Genomic DNA, 20,515 nt, shown 5'->3' with positions numbered 1-20,515 from the left:
GCATGATGTGCCCAGGAATAAGCACGGAAGGGTTAAAGTTGGGGTTAGAGATATACAGAGATGGTCGGAGAGTGGGAGGGAAAGGAAAAGCTGCCGAAAAGACTGAGGGAGGACAACCAGACCAGAGAAGCTATTACAAGGGTATCCAAAACGCCGAACGGTCTGAGTTTGAGTTTTTACTGAAAGACGATGAGACACATCAGGCAGGGAGCTTGTGGCCCCCCCAGTTTTCCCTCCCTCTCCTCCCGTGGTTCTGGTCACTGCCCCCTTTGGGGGCGGCAAGAGTCGAGTCCCCACCAACCTCGCTCCCCTAGGCCTCGAGCAGTTTCCCCAGGAAGCGGAGGTTGAGAATCTTGAGCTGCTCATCCTGGTCCATGCGGACGATGCCGTCCTCTCCGTCGATGCTCAGCAGGACACCTGTGGCCTCGCGGTCCTCGCCCAGGATCACCTTCACCTGAGAGGGGTTGGGTGCGAGTGAGCGACCCCCGCCTCATCCCTGCCGCTCACCGGGACGGCGACCGGCTCCCCCCCGCCGCCCCGGCACCCTCCACCTCTCGGGCCGGGGAAGGAGACCGCGTTCCTCTACCTTGTTGTTCTTGGTTGGGGTGACGGGCTCTAGGTGCTCGCTGGAGATGCTCACCACCTTCTCGCTGTCTTTCAAATACACGGAGCACATTCCTCCCTGGGTGGGCGAGGAAGCGCGTTCGGTGCTTAGTACAGTGCTCTGCACACAGTAAGCGCTCCATAAATACGATTATTAATAATAATAATAATGATAGTGGAGGCGCGACCCCCTCCCGACCGGGGCGGAGAGGTGGGGGGGGGGACCGTACCGTGACGCTGCGGATGACGCCCGTCTGTCCCACCACCTGGCTGTCCACGTAGGTGTCCCGGACCTTCGCCTGGATGTCGGTGGTCACCCAGTCGCTGGAGTTCTGCTCGATCCCCGAGCCCGGGGTGTGGGGGTTGTAGCCGCCGGGGGACGGGGCCCCCGGGGTCATGGGGCTGTAGCCCACCGGGCTGGGGCTGGGGCTGGCCTGCGGGTGGGAACAGGGAGAGGTTTGGAGGGGCCCGGCCGGCAACCCACCGCCCTGGGCGTCCCCTGCCCGCGCCCACCCCCAAGCGGTACCTGGTAAGCCATGGGCGAGGGCGTGGGGTGGTAGCTGGCCGGCGAGTGGGTGTTCTGGTAGCCGACGGGGCTTGGTGCTACCTGATGATAGCTCTGGGGACTAGGGCTGGGCTGGTAGGAGCCTTGAGGGGATGGGGCGGCATAGGGAGAGAACTGATCTGTGTTGTACCTGCGGGAGGAGGAAACGCGTCAGCCAGAGAGGGGCAAGGGTCACAGAGGCTGGGGCGCTCGGGTGACCCTGGGCGGGTCATTTTACCCCCCGGGCCTCCCATTCTTCCTCTGAAAAGAGAAGCGGCGTGGCTCAGTGGAAAGAGCCCGGGCTTTGGAGTCGGAGGGCACGGGTGTCACACTGTCAGCTGTGTGACTTTGGGCGAGTCACAACTTCTCTGGGCCTCGGTGACCTCATCTGGAAAATGGGGAAGACTGCGAGCCCCACGTGGGACAACCTGATTGTATCCCCCCAAGTGCTTAGAACAGTGCTTTGAACATTGGTAAGCGCCTAGCAAATACCATCATTATTATTATTATCTTAGACCAGGAGCCCCGAGTAGAACCAAGGACACCCTTGAGTCTGTCCGATCAGATGGCGGGGCTCGATAAAAGCCACCAATATTCCTAATAATATACAATACTATATAATACAATACTATACAATATTCCTAGTACTATAATACTATACTATTCTACTATACTATATAGTAGTATAGTAGTATATATACTACATAGTATAGTAGTATAGTATATTTATAGTATTATTGTTATAGTATGGTAGTACTATAACAGTATAGTATAGAATTATAGAATAGAATTATACTATATTATATATAGATACTATATATATAGTATATAGATATATATAGATCTATATATAGATACTATATATATACTAATTATACTAATTATATATAGAATTATACTATACTATATAGGATATATATATGTATACTATATAGTATAATTATTATAGTACTATAATAGTATTATAATAGTATAATACTATACTATACCGTTATAGTACTACCATACTATAACAATAATACGGTTCAATATATATAAAATATAGTATATCACAGGAATGGAGAAGAGGCCTCAGTTGTGGCACAGATACTCACATGGCAGGGGTGCCGGGCGTCTGGGGGTTGTACTGGGGGTTGACCTGTGGGGACGAGGGGTCGGGGTACCCCGGCGTCTGCGGGTTGGGGGTCCCGCCGTAAGCCTGGGGGGACGGGGTGGGCTCGTCGTCAAAGCCGTAGTCGTATTCCTCCTCGGCCCTGGAGCGACGGACGGAGATGGGAGGCGTCGGGCAGGGGTCCCAGCTGGCTGGCTGCCCCCCGAGCCCCGCGCCCTCTCCCGCTGCCCCCCGCCCCGCTCACCTGGACGGGGTGTTGGGATTGTTGGGGTCCCAGGCCCCGCTCTGGGCCGGCGTGCGACTGCCGTCGTGCAGAGGTGTCTGCGAGCCGTAGTGCGGCGTCCGGCTTCCTGCGGAGGGGGCGGGGAAGGAGGCCAAGAACGTCAGCCCCAGCCCACCCTCCAGCCCAAGTCACCCGCCCGCCCCCCGGGGACCCCATACCGTCGTGCAGAGGCGTCTGGGAGCCATACATGGGGGTCCGGGAACCCGAGCCGTACATGGGGGTCTGAGAGCCGTACATGGGGGTGCGTCCGTAGGCTGACGTCATCCCTCCTGGCCGGCGGGAACCCCTGAAGACAGGACAGGAGAGAGAAGGTCAGCGGTGGCTACCTGCCCTCCCAGATCCGGCCTCCTCCGGTTTCCACGCCCCGGGCTTCCAGGGATCCGTACACCGTGGTGAGCCGCTGTCGGTCCACGGAGATGGTCTGGCACGTCGAGTGCAGCTCCACGCGGGCGGTCGACTCCGTGGCGTCTTTGACCACCCCGATGTAGCCTGAGATGGCAGAAGGCAGGCGGGTCGCACCGAGTCCCGGGGCTCCCGCTCCCGCCCGGCCCCTCCAGGCCGCTCACCTTTGTAGGGTCCCTGCGAGATGCGCACCGTCTGCCCGATAAGGTCGTTGTCACGGCGGCCCCGGCCTCGGCTCATGCCCCCACCGCCGCCGCCGAATCCCCCCCTCTGACCTGGGACGGATAGGACAGGGGGTTGGTTTCTTTCAATCGTATTTATCGAGCGCTTGGGAGAGTACAAATACAACAACAGACATATTCCCTGCCCACAACGAGCTCCCAGGACCTGGTGGACAACGGTGCTTTGCACACAGTAAGCGCTTAATAAATCAATCAATCAATCAATCGTATTTATTGAGCGCTTACTATGTGCAGAGCACTGTACTAAGCGCTTGGGAAGTACAAATTGGCATCACATAGAGACAGTCCCTACCCTACAGTGGGCTCACAGTCTAAAAGGGGGAGACAGAGAACAGAACCAAACATACCAACAAAATAAAATAAGTAGGATAGAAATGTACAAGTAAAATAAATAAATAAATGAGTAATAAATATGTACAACCATATATCCATATATACAGGTGCTGTGGGGAAGGGAAGGAGGTAAGACGGGGGGATGGAGAGGGGGACGAGGGGGAGAGAAAAGAAGGGGCTCAGTCTGGGAAGGCCTCCTGGAGGAGGTGAGCTCTCAGCAGGGCCTTGAAGGGAGGAAGAGAGCTAGCTTGGCGGATGGGCAGAGGGAGGGCATTCCAGGCCCGGGGGATGACGTGGGCCGGGGGTCGACGGCGGGACAGGCGAGAACGAGGTACGGGGAGGGGATTAGCAGTGGAGGAGCGGAGGGGGCGGGCTGGGCAGTAGAAGGAGAGAAGGGAGGTGAGGTAGGAGGGGGCGAGGTGATGGACAGCCTTGAAGCCCAGGGTGAGGAGTTTCTGCCTGATAAATGCCATCGTTAACCCACCTCCCCATCCTGGTACTCACCTCCGGCGCTGGGGTGCATCGGACTGCTGATGCGAGGGCTCATGGGAGCAAAACCGCCCACGGTGAAGTTGGTGACATCCCTGGGCTGGAAGGGAAGGAGAGGGGACAGAGTCAGGTGTGGGGCCCTCCCCCACACCGAGCCACCTACCCCTCCCCGCGCCCCGGCCCGCTGACCTTGGAGCCCCCGGCCAGCACGAGGTGCCGCGTCTTGCAGACGAACATGCCGCCGTTCTCCACCAGTTTCTTGCAGTGCAGGAAGGCGAAGCCACGGAAAAGGTGGCGGATCTCCCCCTCACGGCCCTGAGGCAGAGCGAAAGCGGCAGGGCTCAGTCCCCGCCGCCCGGCCTCCCCCTCTCCAGAGGGAGGGAGGTGAGAGGGAAGGAAGGCGGCAAGTTTTAGCTTTAATTCCATTTATTTAGCTTTAATTCTATTTGTTCTGACTCGACACCCGTCCACATGTTTTGTTTCGTTGTCCGTCTCCCCCTCCTAGACTGTGAGGCCGCTGCTGGGTAGGGACCGTCTCTATATGTTGCGACTTCCCAAGCGCTTAGTACAGTGCTCTGCACACAGTGAATACGACTGAATGAATGAATGAATTCCCAGCCGACCCCATCATAATAATAATGATGGCATTTATTAAGCGCTTACTATGTGCAGAGCACTGTTCTAAGCGCTGAGCACTGTTCATCACCGCTACTCATTCATTTCATTCATTCAATCATATTTATTGAGTGCTTACTGTGCGCAGAGCACTGTACTAAGTGCTTGGGAAGTCCAAGTTGGAGACATCTAGAGACGGTCCCTAACCAACAGCGGGCTCACAGTCTAGAAAGGGGAGACAGACAACAAAACATATTAACAAAATAAAATAAATAGAATAGTGAATATGTACAAGAGTATGTACACTCATTCATTCATTCAATCGCATTTATTGAGCGCTTACTGTGTGCAGAGCACTGGACTAAGCGCTTGGGAAGTCCAAGTTGACAACATCTAGAGACGGTCCCTACCCAACAGCAGGCTCACAGTCTAGAAGGGGGAGACAGACAACAAAACATATTAACAAATTAAAATAAATAGAATAGTAAATATGTACAAGAGTATGTACACTCATTCATTCATTCAATCGCATTTATTGAGCGCTTACTATGTGCAGAGCACTGGACTAAGCGCTTGGGAAGTACAAGCTGGCGACATAAAGAGACGGTCCCTACCCAACAGTGGGCTCACAGTCTAGAAGGGGGGGGGGGACAGACAACAAAACATATTAACAAAACAAAATAAATAGAATAGTAAATACGTACAAGAGTATGTACATTAATTCATTCACTCAATCGCATTTATTGAGGGCTGACTGTGCAGAGTACTGTATAAGCGCTTCGGAAGTACAAATCGGCAACATATAGAGACGGTCCCTACCCAACAACGGGCTCACAGTTTAGAAGGGGGAGACAGACAACAAAACATATTAACAAAACAAAACAAATAGAATAGTAAATATGTACAAGAGTACGTACACTCATTCATTCATTCAATCGCATTTATTGAGCGCTTACTGTGTGCACAGCACTTTACCAAGCGCTTGGGAAGTACAAATCGGCAACATATAGAGACGGTCCCTACCCAACAACGGGCTCACAGTCTAGAAGGGGGAGACAGACAACAAAACATATTAACAAAACAAAACAAATAGAATAGTAAATATGTACAAGAGTACGTACACTCATTCATTCATTCAATCGCATTTATTGAGCGCTTACTGTGTGCACAGCACTTTACCAAGCGCTTGGGAAGTACAAATCGGCAACATATAGAGACGGTCCCTACCCAACAACGGGCTCACAGTCTAGAACGGGGAGACAGACAATAAAACATATTAACAAAACAAAACAAATAGAATAGTAAATATGTACAAGAGTACGTACACTCATTCATTCATTCAATCGCATTTATTCAGCGCTTACTGTGTGCACAGCACTTTACCAAGCGCTTGGGAAGTCCAAATCGGCAACATATAGAGACGGTCCCTACCCAACAACGGGCTCACAGTCTAGAACGGGGAGACAGACAATAAAACATATTAACAAAACAAAACAAATAGAATAGTAAATATGTACAAGAGTACGTACACTCATTCATTCATTCAATCGCATTTATTGAGCGCTTACTGTGTGCACAGCACTTTACCAAGCGCTTGGGAAGTACAAATCGGCAACATATACAGACGGTCCCTACCCAACAACGGGCTCACAGTCTAGAAGGGGGGAGACAGACGACAAAACACAGCAACAAAATAAAATAAACAGAATAGTAAACATGCACAAGAGTACGTACGTATGTGTACTCACCGAGTGGGGGCCGTCGATGACCTTGACGATGTCCTTGACGTGGATGTTGTTCTGCTCCGAGTCCAGGGCCACGGCGAAGCGGTTGTCTTTCTTCCTGGTTACGGCCTGGTGCCTCACGGTCACCACCTTCCCGTACATGTTCAGGACCTGAACGAGGTCACCGAGGGACGAGGTTCATACCCGGTTCGGGTGGGCTCCCTCCCGGCGGTCCCCCCCCCCCCGCCGACTCTTCACCTGGAAGGTCTCGCGCTCCAGTCGGACGATGACCCCGACGGTCTGGGGGTCCAGCTGCACCAGCTCGCCCCACTCGTGCTGGCCCCCGACGTCCACCCCCGACGCCGTCTCCGAGCACAGCTGCAGGTCCCGCGGCAGCACCTTCAGCTGGAGGGAGTCAGGATGGGGAATGAGGAGGGTCCCGTTCATTCACTCACATTTACTGAGCGCTTACTGTGTGCACGGCACTGGACTAAGCGCTTGGGAAGTCCAAGTCGGCAACATAGACGGTCCCTACCCAACAACAGGCTCACAGTCTAGAAGGGGGAGACAGACAACAAAACATATTAACAAAACAAAATAAATAGAATAGTAAATATGTACAAGAGCATGTACACTCATTCATTCATTCATTAAATCGCATTTATTAAGCGCTTACTGTGTGCACAGCGCTTGGGAAGTCCAAGTCGGCAACATAGAGAGACGGTCCCTACCCAACAGCGGGCTCACAGGCTAGGAGGGGGAGACGGACAACCAAACAAAACACGGGGACAGGTGCCAAGTCGTCAGAATAAATAGAAATAAAGCTAGATGCACATCATTAACAAAATAAATAGGATAGGAAATATGGACAAGTAAAATAGAGTGATAGATCTGTACAAACGTATATACAGGTGCTGTGAGGAGGGGAAGGGGGTAGGGTGAGGGGGATGGGGAGGGGGAGAGGAAAAAGGGGGCTCAGTGTGGGAAGGCCTCCTGGAGGAGGTGAGCTCTCAGTAGGGCTTTGAAGGGAGGAAGAGAGCTAGCTTGGCGGATCTGCAGAGGGAGGCCATTCCAGGCCGGGGGGAGGACACGGGCTGGGTGTCGACGACGGGACAGGCGAGACCGAAGTCCCGTTCTTCCCGTCGCCCCCTCAACTCCCCACCGCCACGTCCTCCACCCCCAAAAAGTCCCTGGCCGTCCGCCCGGACTTACCTCGTGCATGGTCAGGTCGGAGAAGAGGATGACAAAGTTCTCCTCGACGCGGACGATGAGACCCGTGTCGCCCTCGAAGCGCCCGGCAATCACCTTCACGTGGTCTCCCATCTTGAAGTACTTGCGCAGTTCCTGGGCTGGGAACTCCAGCATGTCCTGAGACACAGGAGGGGAGAGACGGGGCCGGGATCAGTCAACCCCTCTGAGCCTCGTTTTCTTTCCATTTCTATCCAGCCCATCCAACCTCCTGAACCCGCCACTCTCCCGTAACCGTCCGTACCTTGAGGTCTTCATGCTTGGGCATGATGGTGATCTTGCTGCCGTCCACGCTGAGGATCTTGCCCTGAAGGTTGATCAATTCCCCCTCGCACACCTCCACGTTGTCTCCGGGCTGGAAGTTGTGTTCCCGCTCTTTCCCTGGGGGCAGAAGCGGAGGACGTGTGGGATGAGGCGGGGAGGTTCGGGGCAAGGGGCCGGGAATCGGGGAGGAATCTACCTGTGCCCTCCGTCACCACCTCCAGGTCTATTCCCTCCGGCTGGTCTTCGAACTTCTCCAACTCCGACAGCGTGGGCTTGACGCCTTCCGTGATCTAGGAGAGGGAAACGGTCAGGGACACGGGTCGGGGGGCAGTCGGAAGGGTGATCTGACCATCAAGGATAGGGAGCACGGTTAGTCATGGGGAAAGGACCAGTCTGGGGTGGGTTAGAAGTTGGCGGGGGTGGGTCAGGTTGTATGGAAAGAAAAGGGGACCGCCATCCCGACAGTTAGCTCGGAACCACTGCACCACACCGTACTTACCACAGCGGACATGGCGAAGCTCTTGAACAGAAATCCTTTGCGGCTGTAGCGATTCCCCTCAAAGATGAGGAAGTCCCCGTCGGACGCCACGTCTCCTCCGAGGGACCTACAATGTGGGGAGAGCGTCGGGAGGGGGAACGGCAGCAGTTTCCCCCAACCCCGGCTTCGAAAACCCGACGCCGTCCGTCCCCCGGGGTACTCACCGGATCTTTTCGGCATCGAACAACCTCTGCGGGGGCCGCTTGAACTTCTTCCTCTTGGCAAGCCAGTCTTTCTGCGGGAAACCGGGGGGAGGCATGAGCCCCGCCCAGGCCGCCAGCCCCCGGCCCCTCCGGCCCCAGCCCTCACCAGGCTCATGCGGGCTTTGATGCGGTCGTAGTCGATGCGGGGGATCATCTTCAGGGAGATGGTATTCTGGCTGGGCTCCACGTAGTCCACCTGGGCCCAGGGCAAGTCAGTGGCTTGGCTCCCCCTCGCCACGCCACGCCACGCCCGCTCCCAGACCTTCCCCGCCAACCCGGCTACCTGGGCAATGTCGTCCTTGTAGATGCCCCTCTTCAGCCGGACCCAGGACTTGGGCTTGAGGTTGGTAACCTCCTTGACCACCTTAAGCACGTCGGTCATCTCCTTGATGGGCACCATCTGCTGGTTCCAGTAGCCCATCCGCAGGTTGCCCACGCCCTCGATGGCCTGCTTGACATGGGTCTGCTTGTAGGCCTCCACATAGATGTAGCCCTTGACGTGCTCCGGGGCCACCACCGACTTGATCTGCAGGGGCTGTGGGAGGGAAAGGGGGGAGATGAGACCGCCGTGATCGGGACCGCCGCCGCTGCCCCCTCAGTACGCACCGTGTCCGTGAACTGGTAGGCGATGAACTTCCGCATCAGGGCGATGGCCGTGGACCGCTCCTCGCCGATCTAAAACACACGGACGGACGCCCCCATGGTGAGCACACGGTTGGACAAAACGTGCTCCCCCGTCACTCGCCGTGCCCCCACCCTGACCCCCCCAATTCCATACCTTGCACTTCACCGTCCACAGATTGGGGTCTCTGGAGCGTGGGAACGGAGAGAAGGAGAGACGGTGAGGGTCAGTGGCCCCAGACTCAGAGCCTAACCTCCCAAACCTATCCCTCTTACTTGACGCCAGGCAACAGCTGCTGCTGGGTGATGTCGTCCGAGAGCTCGTCCGATCCGCCGTACACGCTGGAGGGAGGGAGGGAGGGAGGAGAGGTCAGGGTTGGGGCCCGCTTCCGCATCCTTCCCCGAATACCGGCCCCAAGAGCCCTCCTCCAAGCCGAACCCCACTTACGTCTCTCCCACGGACGACTTGGCGTATTTCTTCATGTAATACTCGCCCAGCTCCTCCTCCCGCTGGTCCCTGCCACGGAAACACAAGGATGGTCACGCGCAATAGCTAGGGGAGTTTGATGGGGAAGAGGAGTTTCACCGGCCCAGGGCCCGCCGGTCACCTCCACAGGTTCTGCAGTCGACGGGCTCCCGATCGGTCTTCATCCAAAACCACATTGTCGATGTTGGAAGCTGTGAAAATCAAGGGGGGAGAAGGAAGGGGGTCAGCGGCGGGCCACGGGTGGAAGTAGAGGAGGAAGGGGGTTAGGAGGCAGGAGACCCACGCTCTCTGTCCCTGGGCTGCCGAGTAACCCTGAGCAGGTCATCTCAGCACCCGGTTTCCTCAGCTGATCGGACCCCTCCCTCTTTGACGGTGAGCCCCGGGGCTGATCTGACGACCCTGTTATCGACCCCGATGATATCCCGACCCAGGGAAGAAGGGGGGGTGGCACCGAGCGGTCACCCTCCCCGGGGACGGGGGAGGTCAAGGACGAGACCAGAACGGGTCAGAGTTGTTGGGGAGAGGGGAGGACGAGCCTTGGGCTGCCGGCCAATCCGCCTCCTCCTGCCAACAGCCCCGCAGCGTCCCGCCCCCGTCCGAGCCTCGGTGGTCCGGGCCGGCCGGGAGGAAGCCTAGTCTCTGCCCGGGATGGGAGGGAAAAAGGGGGTGAGAAAGGGAAGAAGAGGCAGCTCTGGCTCTTACCTTCTATCTCCTCTACTCGGGAGGCGGTGGTAGTGGTGGTGGTGGAGGGAGTGAGCAGACAGTATGAGTCAAATTATATCAGCAAAATCAATCGGGGTAGGGTGGGGGGGGTGGGAGTAGGGGGAAACAGAACACGGGAAGGACAAAATCAAAATTAAACAGCAGGCGCGGCAGAAGCCGGAATGTATGAGTTGCACAGAACAAAAGAAACGGGAGGGCGGGAAGCGGCGGGGGTAGAAAAGGGGAGGCGGCGGGAGTCGAGGTTTAGGTCAGACAGACCCCCCACTGTCTGAGTGGGAACTGTCTGGGAGGAGGATGGGAGAGGTGAAGGGAGAGTGGGGGCGGGGGAGGAGGAAGAAGGGGGCCTCCCCGACTGTCCCTTGAGGCTCAGGGCGGCATCCCTTGAGACCACTAAGGGAGAAGCGGCGGGTCCCCGGCTGACAGGCAGCGGACACAAAGAAGCACGGTGAGTAGGCGGCGGGGGAGAGGGGAAATGTGGGGGAGGGTCCGGGTGCCCACCCACCCACGGGGCCAATCCTGGCTCTTCCCCGAGCCCCCCACCCCCCCGCCCGTCCCCAACCCCGGGGGCCAATCCCTCACGTCCAGCTCGAGCGCTCTGGCCGGGCGGGCGGCCCCTACCTTTCTCCAGGATGTCCTCGGCGCCGTCTTCCCACTGGTCCTCGTCTTCGTACTCGTCGTCCACATCTGCGAGGAGCAGGAGGGATGCCTGGGGTCAGGGGCCGACGGGAAGACCCTCGGGCCCCCCCCCCCACCAAACACCACCCCAGCCCCCTCTCCTGCCCCCTCCGTCCTGTCGCATCGCATTTCTCTCTGATCTCCCATCCTCGTGTCTCTCTCCACTTCAATCCATACTTCATGCTGCTGCCCGGATTATCTTTGTCCAGAAACGCTCTGAGCATATTACTCCCCTCCTCAAAAATCTCCAGTGGCTACCAATCAATCTGCGCATCAGGCAGAAACTCCTCACCCTGGGTTTCAAGGCTGTCCATCCCCTGGCCCCCTCCTACCTCACCTCCCTTCTGTCCTTCTCCAGCCCAGCCTGCACCCTCCGCTCCTCCGCCGCTAATCTCCTCACGGTACCTCGCTCTCGCCTGTCCTGCCATCGACCCCCGGCCCACGTCATCTCCCGGGCCTGGAATGCCCTCCCTCTGCCCATCCGCCAAGCTAGCTGTCTTCCTCCCTTCAAGGCCCTGCTGAGAGCTCACCTCCTCCAGGAGGCCTTCCCAGACTGAGCCCCTTCCTTCCTCTCCCCCTCGTCCCCCTCTCCATCCCCCCATCTTACCTCCTTCCCTTCCCCACAGCACCTGTATATATGTATATATGTTCGTACGTATTTATTACTCTATTTATTTTACTTGTACATATCTATTCTATTTATTTTATTTTGTTAGTATGTTTGGTTTTGTTCTCTGTCTCCCCCTTTTAGACTGTGAGCCCACTGTTGGGTAGGGACTGTATATGTTGCCAATTTGTACTTCCCAAGCACTTAGTACAGTGCTCTGCACATAGTAAGCGCTCAATAAATACGATTGATGATGATGATGATCGCATACCAGCCTCGTCCAGAATGAACCCCCCGTGCCGTGGCTTCTTTGGAGGTCGGTCATCGTCTTCCTCCTCCTCCTCCTCATCGTACTCCTCCTCCTCTTCCTCCTCCTCCTCCTCTTCTGGCTCTTCCTCCTTCTCACTGCCTGCCACGCTTCGGCGTTCCTCCTCTACCTGCTGGGAGGGCGAGGGGGTGGGGGTAAACGACTTTATCCGTGGAGGGGAGGGTCCACCCAAAAGCCAGAGGCCAGGTCCAGAACCACCCACCACAGACCGAGAGCTAGGGAGGGAGAGAGAATTGCCCCCCACCCCGATCTGCGGGGGCAACCCCTCAGAAACGGGCTCCTTTGACCGTCCTCCCTAAGGGCTGCCAAACCACCCCTTCCCCCCAAAAGCAGATGCCCAAGCACCCCAGGGTGCTGCCCAGCCCCACGCTGTGAACTCTGCCCCACCTCCAACCACCCGCCCCGGGACCTGGAACGCAGGAGGCGACTTCCAGCCCTTCCGGCCGGATCTGGGTCTCCAACTGCCATCCGGGATTCATTCATTCATTCAACTGTATTTATTGAGCGCTTACTGTGTGCAGAGCACTGTACTAAGCTCTTGGAAACTACAACTCGGCAATTAAGAGAGACAATCCCTGCCCACACAGGGCTTACAGTCTAGAAGGGGGAAGGCAGACGTAGAACAACCCCGGCTCACCTCCACCTCCTCCGCCTCGCTGCTGCGGTCGCTCTCCTCCTCGGAGAAGTTGCTGTCGTCGCTGTCAGACATGGTCCTGGGGGAGACAAGAGAGCACACCACCGTGCCATCGGCCCGGGGCCCAACACACACAGAACCCGCCACTCTTCTCCGTGGGAGTTGCGAGGAATGGGGCATGGGGCATTGCTATGGTATGTTTATGTGCCAGGCACTGTCCCAAGTGCTGCAGAAAATAATAATAATAATAATACTTGTTAAACGCTTATTCCGTGTCCAGCACTGTCCTAAGTGCTGGGGAAGATACAAGTTAATCAGGCTGGACACAGTCCTTGTTCACATATGGGGCTCACACTCTTAATCCCCATTTTCACCGGGGGTAACGAAGTCTCAGAAAAGTGAAGTGACTTGGCCAAGGTCATACAGCAGACATGGGATGGAGCTGGGATTAGAACCCAGGTCCTTCTAAATTCCAGGCCCTTGCTCTATCCACTAAACCCCACTGCTTCTCCAATATAATCTAGTCTGGACAGTCCATAATAATAATAATAATAATAATTTTGGTATTTGTTAAGCGCTTACTATGTGCCAAGCACTGTTCTAAGCGCTGGGGGAGGTACAAGGTAATCAGGTTGTCCCCATGTGGGACTCACAGTCTTACTCCCCATTTTCCAGATGAGGGAACTGAGGCATCTGCCCCTCCGCCAAGCTCGCTCTCTTCCTCCCTTCAAGGCCCTGCTGAGAGCTCACCTCCTCCAGGAGGCCTTCCCAGACTGAGCCCCTTCCTTCCTCTCCCCCTCGTCCCCCTCTCCATCCCCCCCATCTTACCTCCTTCCCTTCCCCACAGCACCTGTATATATGTATATATGGTTGTACATATTTATTACTCTATTTATTTATTTATTTATTTATTTTACTTGTACATTTCTATCCTATTTATTTTATTTTGTTGGTATGTTTGGTTCTGTTCTCTCTCCCCCCCTTTTAGACTGTGAGCCCACTGTTGGGTAGGGACTGTCTCTATGTGTTGCCAATTTGTACTTCCCAAGTGCTTAGTACAGTGCTCTGCACATAGTAAGCGCTCAATAAATATGATTGATTGATTGATTGATTGATTGAAGTGGCTTGCCCAAAGTCAAACAGCTGATAGTAATAATAATAATAATAATAATAATGATGGTATTTGTTAAGCGCTTGCTAGGTGCAAAGCACTGTTCTAAGCGCTGGGGAGGTTACAAGGTGATCAGGTTGTCCCACGGGGGGCTCACAGTTTTAATCCCCATTTTACAGATGAGGGAACTGAGGCACAGAGAAGTGACGTGACTTGCCCAAAGTCACACAGCTGACAGCTGGAGGAGCCGGGATTTGAACCCATGACCGCTGACTCCAAAGCCCGGGCTCTTTCTACTGAGCCACGCTGCTTTTCACGCTTCCCCAGAAACCCCCCTTTCCCGGGCTGAGTCATGCATTCAATCGTATTTATTGAGCGCTCACTGTGAGCCCACTGTTGGGTACGGACTGTCTCTATATACTGCCAATTTGTACTTCCCAAGCGCTTAGTCCAGTGCTCTGCACATAGTAAGCGCTCAATAAATACGATTGATGATGATGGGACCTGGAGGTCGAGAAGGAAAGAGAGAGTGGACCTTCTAGACTGTGAGCCCACTGTTGGGTAGGGACTGTCTCTATATGTTGCCAACTTGGACTTCCCAAGCGCTTAGTACAGTGCTCTGCACACAGGAAGCGCTCAATAAATACTATTGAATGAATGAATGAATGACTTACCTTCTTTGTTGTTTCCTCTGCTGCTGTCCTGCTTCTGCAATCCAGGAGTCTCAGGCCAGAAGGAGCTTTCTCTCCCCTTTGAAGACCTGAATCCCCATTCCCCTGGAGCTTCTCCCACGGTGAAAACTCACTGGCAAACAGAGTATGATTGAATTTACACCGCTCTTGGGTGTTAATATCTTTAGCTAAAAATGCTACAGTAGCTAATATTTTGTCGAGCTCTATGTGCTAAACGCTAGAGTCACACAAAGAGACAATCAGGTCGGTGTAACTGCAAGACTTCGTAAGAAAATGCACTGTGAGCCCACTGTTGGGTAGGGACCGTCTCTATATGTTGCCAACTTGGACTTCCCAAGCACTTAGTACAGTGCTCTGCACACAGTAAGCGCTCAATAAATACGATTGATGATGATGATGATGATGATGTATATATGTTTGTACATATTTATCACTCTATTTATTTTACTTGTACATATCTATTCTATTTATTTTATTTTGTTAATATGTTTGGTTTTGTTCTCTGTCTCCCCCTTTTAGACTGTGAGCCTACTGCTGGGTAGGGACTGTCTATACATGTTGCCAACTTGGACTTCCCAAGCGCTTAGTACAGTGCTCTGCACACAGTAAGTGCTCAATAAATACGATTGATGATGATGATGATGTGCTAAACGCCAGAGTCACACAGAGAGACAATCAGGTCGGTGTAACTGCAAGACTTCATAAGAAAATGAACTGTGAGCCCACTGTTGGGTAGGGACTGTCTCTATATGCTGCCAACTTGTACTTCCCAAGCGCTTAGTACAGTGCTCTGCACACAGTAAGTGCTCAATAAATACGATTGATGATGATGATGTGCTAAACGCTAGAGTCACACAGGGAGACAATTGGGTCGGTGTAACTGCAAGACTTCATAAGAAAATGCAGGGAGGAACCATCCCTCTAGACTAGAAACTCACTGTGGGCAGGGAATGCATCTATTTATCTTTGTATTGTATTCTCCCAAGTGCTTAGTACAGTGCTCTGCACACAGTAAGCCTAAGTGCTCAATAAATAAATAAGACTGAATGAATCCCCCCAACCCCGCCACTGCTTGCTACCCTTGTGCTGCCCTAACTTCATTCATTCAATTGCATTTATTGTCGATAATAAATCAATTCATTTGTTAGGCGCTACGTGCCAAACACTGGTCTAAGCGCTGGGGTAATCAGTTTGTCCCACGTGGGGCTCACAGTATTAAGCCCCATTCCCCATTTGACAGATGAGGGAACTGGGGCCCAGAGAAGTTAAGTGACTTACCCAAAGTCCCACAGCTGACAAGTGGTAGGGCTGGGATTTGTCCCTCGTGAGACAACCTAATCACTTTGTATCCCCCCAGGGCTTAGAACAGTACTTTGCACATAGTAAGCACTTAACAAATGCCATTATTATTATTATTATTATTGAGTTGCCCAAAGTCACCCAGCTGACAAGTGGTGGAGCTGGGATTTGAACCCACGACCTCTGACTCCAAAGCCTGGGCTCTTTCCACTTAGCCACACTGCTTAACAAATACTAATTATAGTATTTTATAGTACTAATTATAGTATTTGTTAAGTGCGGCCAGTCTTCATTACCATTTTACACTGAGGCCCAGAGAAGTGAGTTGCCCAAAGTCACCCAGCTGACAAGTGGTGGGGCCGGAATTTGAACCCACGACCTCTGACTCCAAAGCCCGGGCTCTTTCCACTGAGCCACGCTGCTTCTCAACAAATAATAATAATTATGGTATTTGTTAAGTGCGGCCAGTCTTCATCCCCATTTTACACTGAGGCCCAGAGAAGCGAGTTGCCCAAAGTCACCCAGCTGACAAGTGGCGGGGCCGGGATTTGAACCCACAACCTCTGACTCCAAAGCCCGGGCTCTTTCCACTGAGCCACGCTGCTTCTCAACAAATAATAATAATTATGGTATTTGTTAAGTGCGGCCAGTCTTCATCCCCATTTTACACTGAGGCCCAGAGAAGTGAGTTGCCCAGTCACCCAGCTGACAAGTGGCGGGGCCGGAATTTGAACCCACGACCTCTGACTCCAAAGCCCGGGCTCTTTCCACTGAGCCACGCTGCTTCTCTTAACAAATAACACTAATTATGGTATTTGTTAAATGCTCCCAGTCTTCATCCCCCTTTTGCACTGAGGTCCAGGGAAGTGAGTTGCCCAAAGTCCCCCAGCTGACAAGTGGCGGGGCCGGGCTGAGGGCTGGGAGCCCGACAACCTGATTCATTCATTCAGTCGTATTTACTGAGCGCTTACTGTGCGCAGAGCACTGTACTAAGCGCTTGGAACGTACAAATCGGCAACAGATAGAGACAATCCCTACCCGACAACGGGCTCACAGTCTAGAAGGGGGAGAGAACAACACAAAACATGTAGACTGGTGTCAATACTATCAGAATAAATACAATTATAGATCTCTCTCTCTCATTCATTCCCACACACATACACAAAAAAACCCTAGGTTGGTTACTTCTTGATCACCTTGGATCAAGGAGCAGTGTGGCTCGGTGGAAAGAGCCCGGGCTTTGGAGTCAGGGGTCTTGGGTTCAAATCCCAGCTCCACCACTTGTCAGCTGTGTGACTTTGGGTTAAGTCACCTAACTTCTCTGGGCCTCAGTTCCCTCATCTGGAAAATGGGGATGAAGACTGTGAGCCCCCCGTGGGCCAAACTGATCACCTTGTAACCTCCCCAGCGCTTAGAACAGTGCTTGGCACATAGTAAGCGCCTAATAAATGTCATTATTTATTAACCGCTTCATGAGAAGCAGTGTGGCTCAGTAGAAAGAGCATGGGCTTTGGAGTCAGAGGTCATGGGTTCAAATCCTGGCTCTGCCAACTGTCAGCTGCGTGACTTTGGGCAAGTCACTTCACTTCTCTGGGCCTCAGTTACCTCCTCTGTAAAATGGGGATGAAGACTGGGAGCCCCCCGAGGGACAACCTGATCACCTTGTAACCTCCCCAGTGCTTAGAACAGTGCTTGGCACATAGTAAGCGCTTAATAAATGCCATCATTATTATTATTACCCCCCCAGCGCTTAGAACAGTGCTCGGCACATAGTAAGCGCTTAAGACTGTGAGCCCCCCGTGGGCCAATCTGATCAACTTGTAACCTCTCCAGCGCTTAGAACAGTGCTTGGCACATAGTAAGCGCTTAATAAATGCCATTATTATTATTATCCCCCCAGCGCTTAAGACTGTGAGCCCCCCGTGGGACAACCTGACCACCTTGTAACCTCCCCAGCGCTTAGAACAGTGCTTGACACATAGTAGGAGCTTAAGACTGTGAGCCCCCCGTGGGCCAACCTGATCACCTTGTAACCTCCCCAGCGCTTAGAACAGTGCTTGACACATAGTAGGCGCTTAAGACTGTGAGCCCCCCGTGGGACAACCTGACCACCTTGTAACCTCCCCAGCGCTTAGAACGGTGCTTGACACACAGTAGGCGCTTAAGACTGTGAGCCCCCCGTGGGCCAACCTGATCACCTTGTAACCTCCCCAGCGCTTAGAACAGTGCTTGGCACATAGTAAGCGCTTAATAAATGCCATTATTATTAGTAGTAGTAGTAGTAGTAAGCGTAAGACTGTGAGCCTCCCGTGGGCCAACCTGATCACCTTGTAACCTCCCCAGCGCTTAGAACAGTGCTGGCACATAGTAAGCGCTTAATAAATGCCATTATTATTATTAGTAGTAGTAGTAGCAGCAGTAGTAGTAGTAGTAAGCGTAAGACTGTGAGCCCCCCCGTGGGACAACCTGAGCACCTTGTAACCTCCCCAGCGCTTAGAACAGTGCTTGGCACATAGTAAGCGCTTAATAAATGCCATTATTATTAGTAGTAGTAGTAAGCGTAAGACTGTGAGCCCCCCGTGGGCCAACATGATCACCTTGTAACCTCCCCAGCGCTTAGAACAGTGCTTGGCACATAGTAAGCGCTTAATAAATGTCATCATTATTATTATTATTACCCCCCCAGCGCTTAGAACAGTGCTTGGCACATAGTAAGCGCTTAATAAATGCCATTATTAGTAGTAGTAGTAGTAGTAAGCGTAAGACTGTGAGCCCCCCGTGGGCCAACCTGATCACCTTGTAACCCCCCCAGCGCTTAGAACAGTGCTTGGCACATAGTAAGCGCTTAATAAATGTCATTATTATTATTATTATTACCCCCCCAGCGCTTAGAACAGTGCTTGGCACATAGTAAGCGCTTAATAAATGCCATTATTAGTAGTAGTAGTAGTAGTAAGCGTAAGACTGTGAGCCCCCCGTGGGCCAACCTGATCACCTTGTAACCCCCCCAGCGCTTAGAACAGCGCTTGGCACATAGTAAGCGCTTAATAAATGCCATTATTATTATTAGTAGTAGTAGTAGCAGCAGTAGTAGTAGTAAGCGTAAGACTGTGAGCCCCCCCGTGGGACAACCTGAGCACCTTGTAACCTCCCCAGCGCTTAGAACAGTGCTTGGCACATAGTAAGCGCTTAATAAATGTCATTATCATTATTATTATTACCCTCCCCCAGCGCTTAGAACAGTGCTTGGCACACAGTAAGCGCTTAATAAATGCCATTAGTAGTATTAGTAGTAGTATTAGCAGTAGTAGTAAGCGTAAGACTGTGAGCCCCCCCGTGGGCCAACCTGATCACCTTGTAACCTCCCCAGCGCTTAGAACAGTGCTTGGCACATAGTAAGCGCTTAATAAATGTCATTATCATTATTATTATTACCCCCCCCAGCGATTAGAACAGTGCTTGGCACATAGTAAGCGCTTAATAAATGCCATTAGTAGTAGTAGTAAGCGTAAGACTGTGAGCCCCCCGTGGGCCAACCTGATCACCTTGTAACCTCCCCAGCGCTTAGAACAGTGCTTGGCACATAGTAAGCGCTTAAGAAATGCTATTATTATTATAATTATTATCGTTATGAACGAACAGGCCTGAAACCAACGCCATCGTGGTTGTTATGAGGGAGTAGGCCCCGATGGGCTGCGCCTGTCGGTGTCCCGGGCCCGGGGGTTTCCCCGCGGGCTTCCGGTCCCTGACCGCCCCCCCCCACCACGGCCGTCCCCGGGGCCGTGTCCCCCTCCTCAGGGGGGTCCCCGGGGCCGTGTCCCCCAACTCAGGGGGGTCCCCGAAGCCGTGTACCCCCAGGCCTCCGTGTACCTCCTCCCCTCACGGCTCCGGCGGGGCCCGCGAAGCAGACGAGGCGCCTGAGGGAGACGCTGAGGGAGGCGCTCTCGCGAGAGCGGCGAACACACCACCCCCCCCCCCACCTCCCGAGACATCCGGGGACTGCCCCTTCCCGGGCGCCATCTTGGAAGAGGCGGGAAGCGCCCTCGCGCCGACGTCAGGGCGCCATTTTGAGTGCGGCAGGGGGCCAATACTAATTATAATGATTCATTCATTCAGTTGTATTTATTGAGCGCTTACTGTGTGCAGAGCACTGTACTAAGCGCTTGGGAAGTACAAGTTGGGGACATATAGAGACAGTTCCTACCCAACATCGGGCTCAGGAATGGCCTCCCTCTGCCCATCCGCCAAGCTAGCTCTCTTCCTCCCTTCTAGGCCCTGCTGAGGGCTCACCTCCTCCATCATCATCATCAATCGTATTTATTGAGCGCTTACTATGTGCAGAGCACTGTACTAAGCGCTTGGGAAGTACAAGTTGGCAACACATAGAGACAGTCCCTACCCAACAGTGGGCTCACAGTCTAAAAGGGGGAGACAGAGAACAAAACCTTCCCAGACTGAGCCCCTTCCTTCCTCTCCCCCTCATCCCCCTCTCCATCCCCCCCCCATCTTACCTCCTTCCCTTCCCCACAGCACCTGTATATATGGATATATGTTTGTACATATTTATTACTCTATTTTATTTGTACATATCTATTCTATTTATTTTATTTTGTTAGTATGTTTGGTTTTGTTCTCTGTCTCCCCCTTTTAGGCTGTGAGCCCACTGTTGGGTAGGGACTGTCTCTAGATGTTGCCAATTTGTACTTCCCAAGCGCTTAGTACAGTGCTCTGCACATAGT

At 53.3% G+C, this 20,515-nt stretch overlaps 1 protein-coding gene across 5 annotated transcripts; it reads right to left on the bottom strand.

The window, feature by feature from the left end:
* Positions 1 to 161: 161 nt before the first annotated feature.
* On the bottom strand, positions 162 to 19,712 carry SUPT5H (SPT5 homolog, DSIF elongation factor subunit). 5 transcript variants are annotated; one of them, XM_038767168.1, is made up of 31 exons: positions 19,647 to 19,712; positions 14,460 to 14,589; positions 12,678 to 12,753; positions 11,984 to 12,152; positions 11,049 to 11,114; positions 10,410 to 10,421; positions 9,829 to 9,898; positions 9,669 to 9,737; positions 9,497 to 9,562; positions 9,378 to 9,408; positions 9,206 to 9,274; positions 8,883 to 9,134; positions 8,706 to 8,795; positions 8,561 to 8,631; positions 8,358 to 8,463; positions 8,055 to 8,148; positions 7,839 to 7,975; positions 7,559 to 7,714; positions 6,605 to 6,751; positions 6,371 to 6,517; positions 4,197 to 4,322; positions 4,023 to 4,107; positions 3,108 to 3,218; positions 2,928 to 3,030; positions 2,700 to 2,827; positions 2,503 to 2,608; positions 2,242 to 2,400; positions 1,130 to 1,298; positions 834 to 1,037; positions 587 to 682; positions 162 to 454 (listed from the first exon to the last, which is right to left on the bottom strand). In XM_038767168.1, exons 3-31 carry the CDS (start codon positions 12,747 to 12,749, stop codon positions 311 to 313), a joined length of 3,255 nt encoding a protein of 1,084 aa, XP_038623096.1. In that variant the 5' UTR covers positions 12,750 to 12,753; positions 14,460 to 14,589; positions 19,647 to 19,712; the 3' UTR covers positions 162 to 310. The 5 variants fall into 5 exon arrangements, with proteins under 5 accessions (XP_038623096.1, XP_038623095.1, XP_038623097.1 ...); XM_038767167.1 differs by having other exon boundaries at positions 19,629 to 19,696; XM_038767169.1 differs by lacking the exon at positions 19,647 to 19,712 and having other exon boundaries at positions 11,984 to 12,149; positions 14,460 to 14,784.
* Between the last annotated feature and the right edge of the window lie 803 nt (positions 19,713 to 20,515).

The sequence above is a fragment of the Tachyglossus aculeatus genome, chromosome 26 (assembly GCF_015852505.1).
Source record: "Tachyglossus aculeatus isolate mTacAcu1 chromosome 26, mTacAcu1.pri, whole genome shotgun sequence".
NCBI lineage: Eukaryota > Metazoa > Chordata > Mammalia > Monotremata > Tachyglossidae > Tachyglossus > Tachyglossus aculeatus.
Note: the sequence above shows the minus strand (reverse complement) of the source record. Positions and strands in the feature narration are given on the sequence as shown.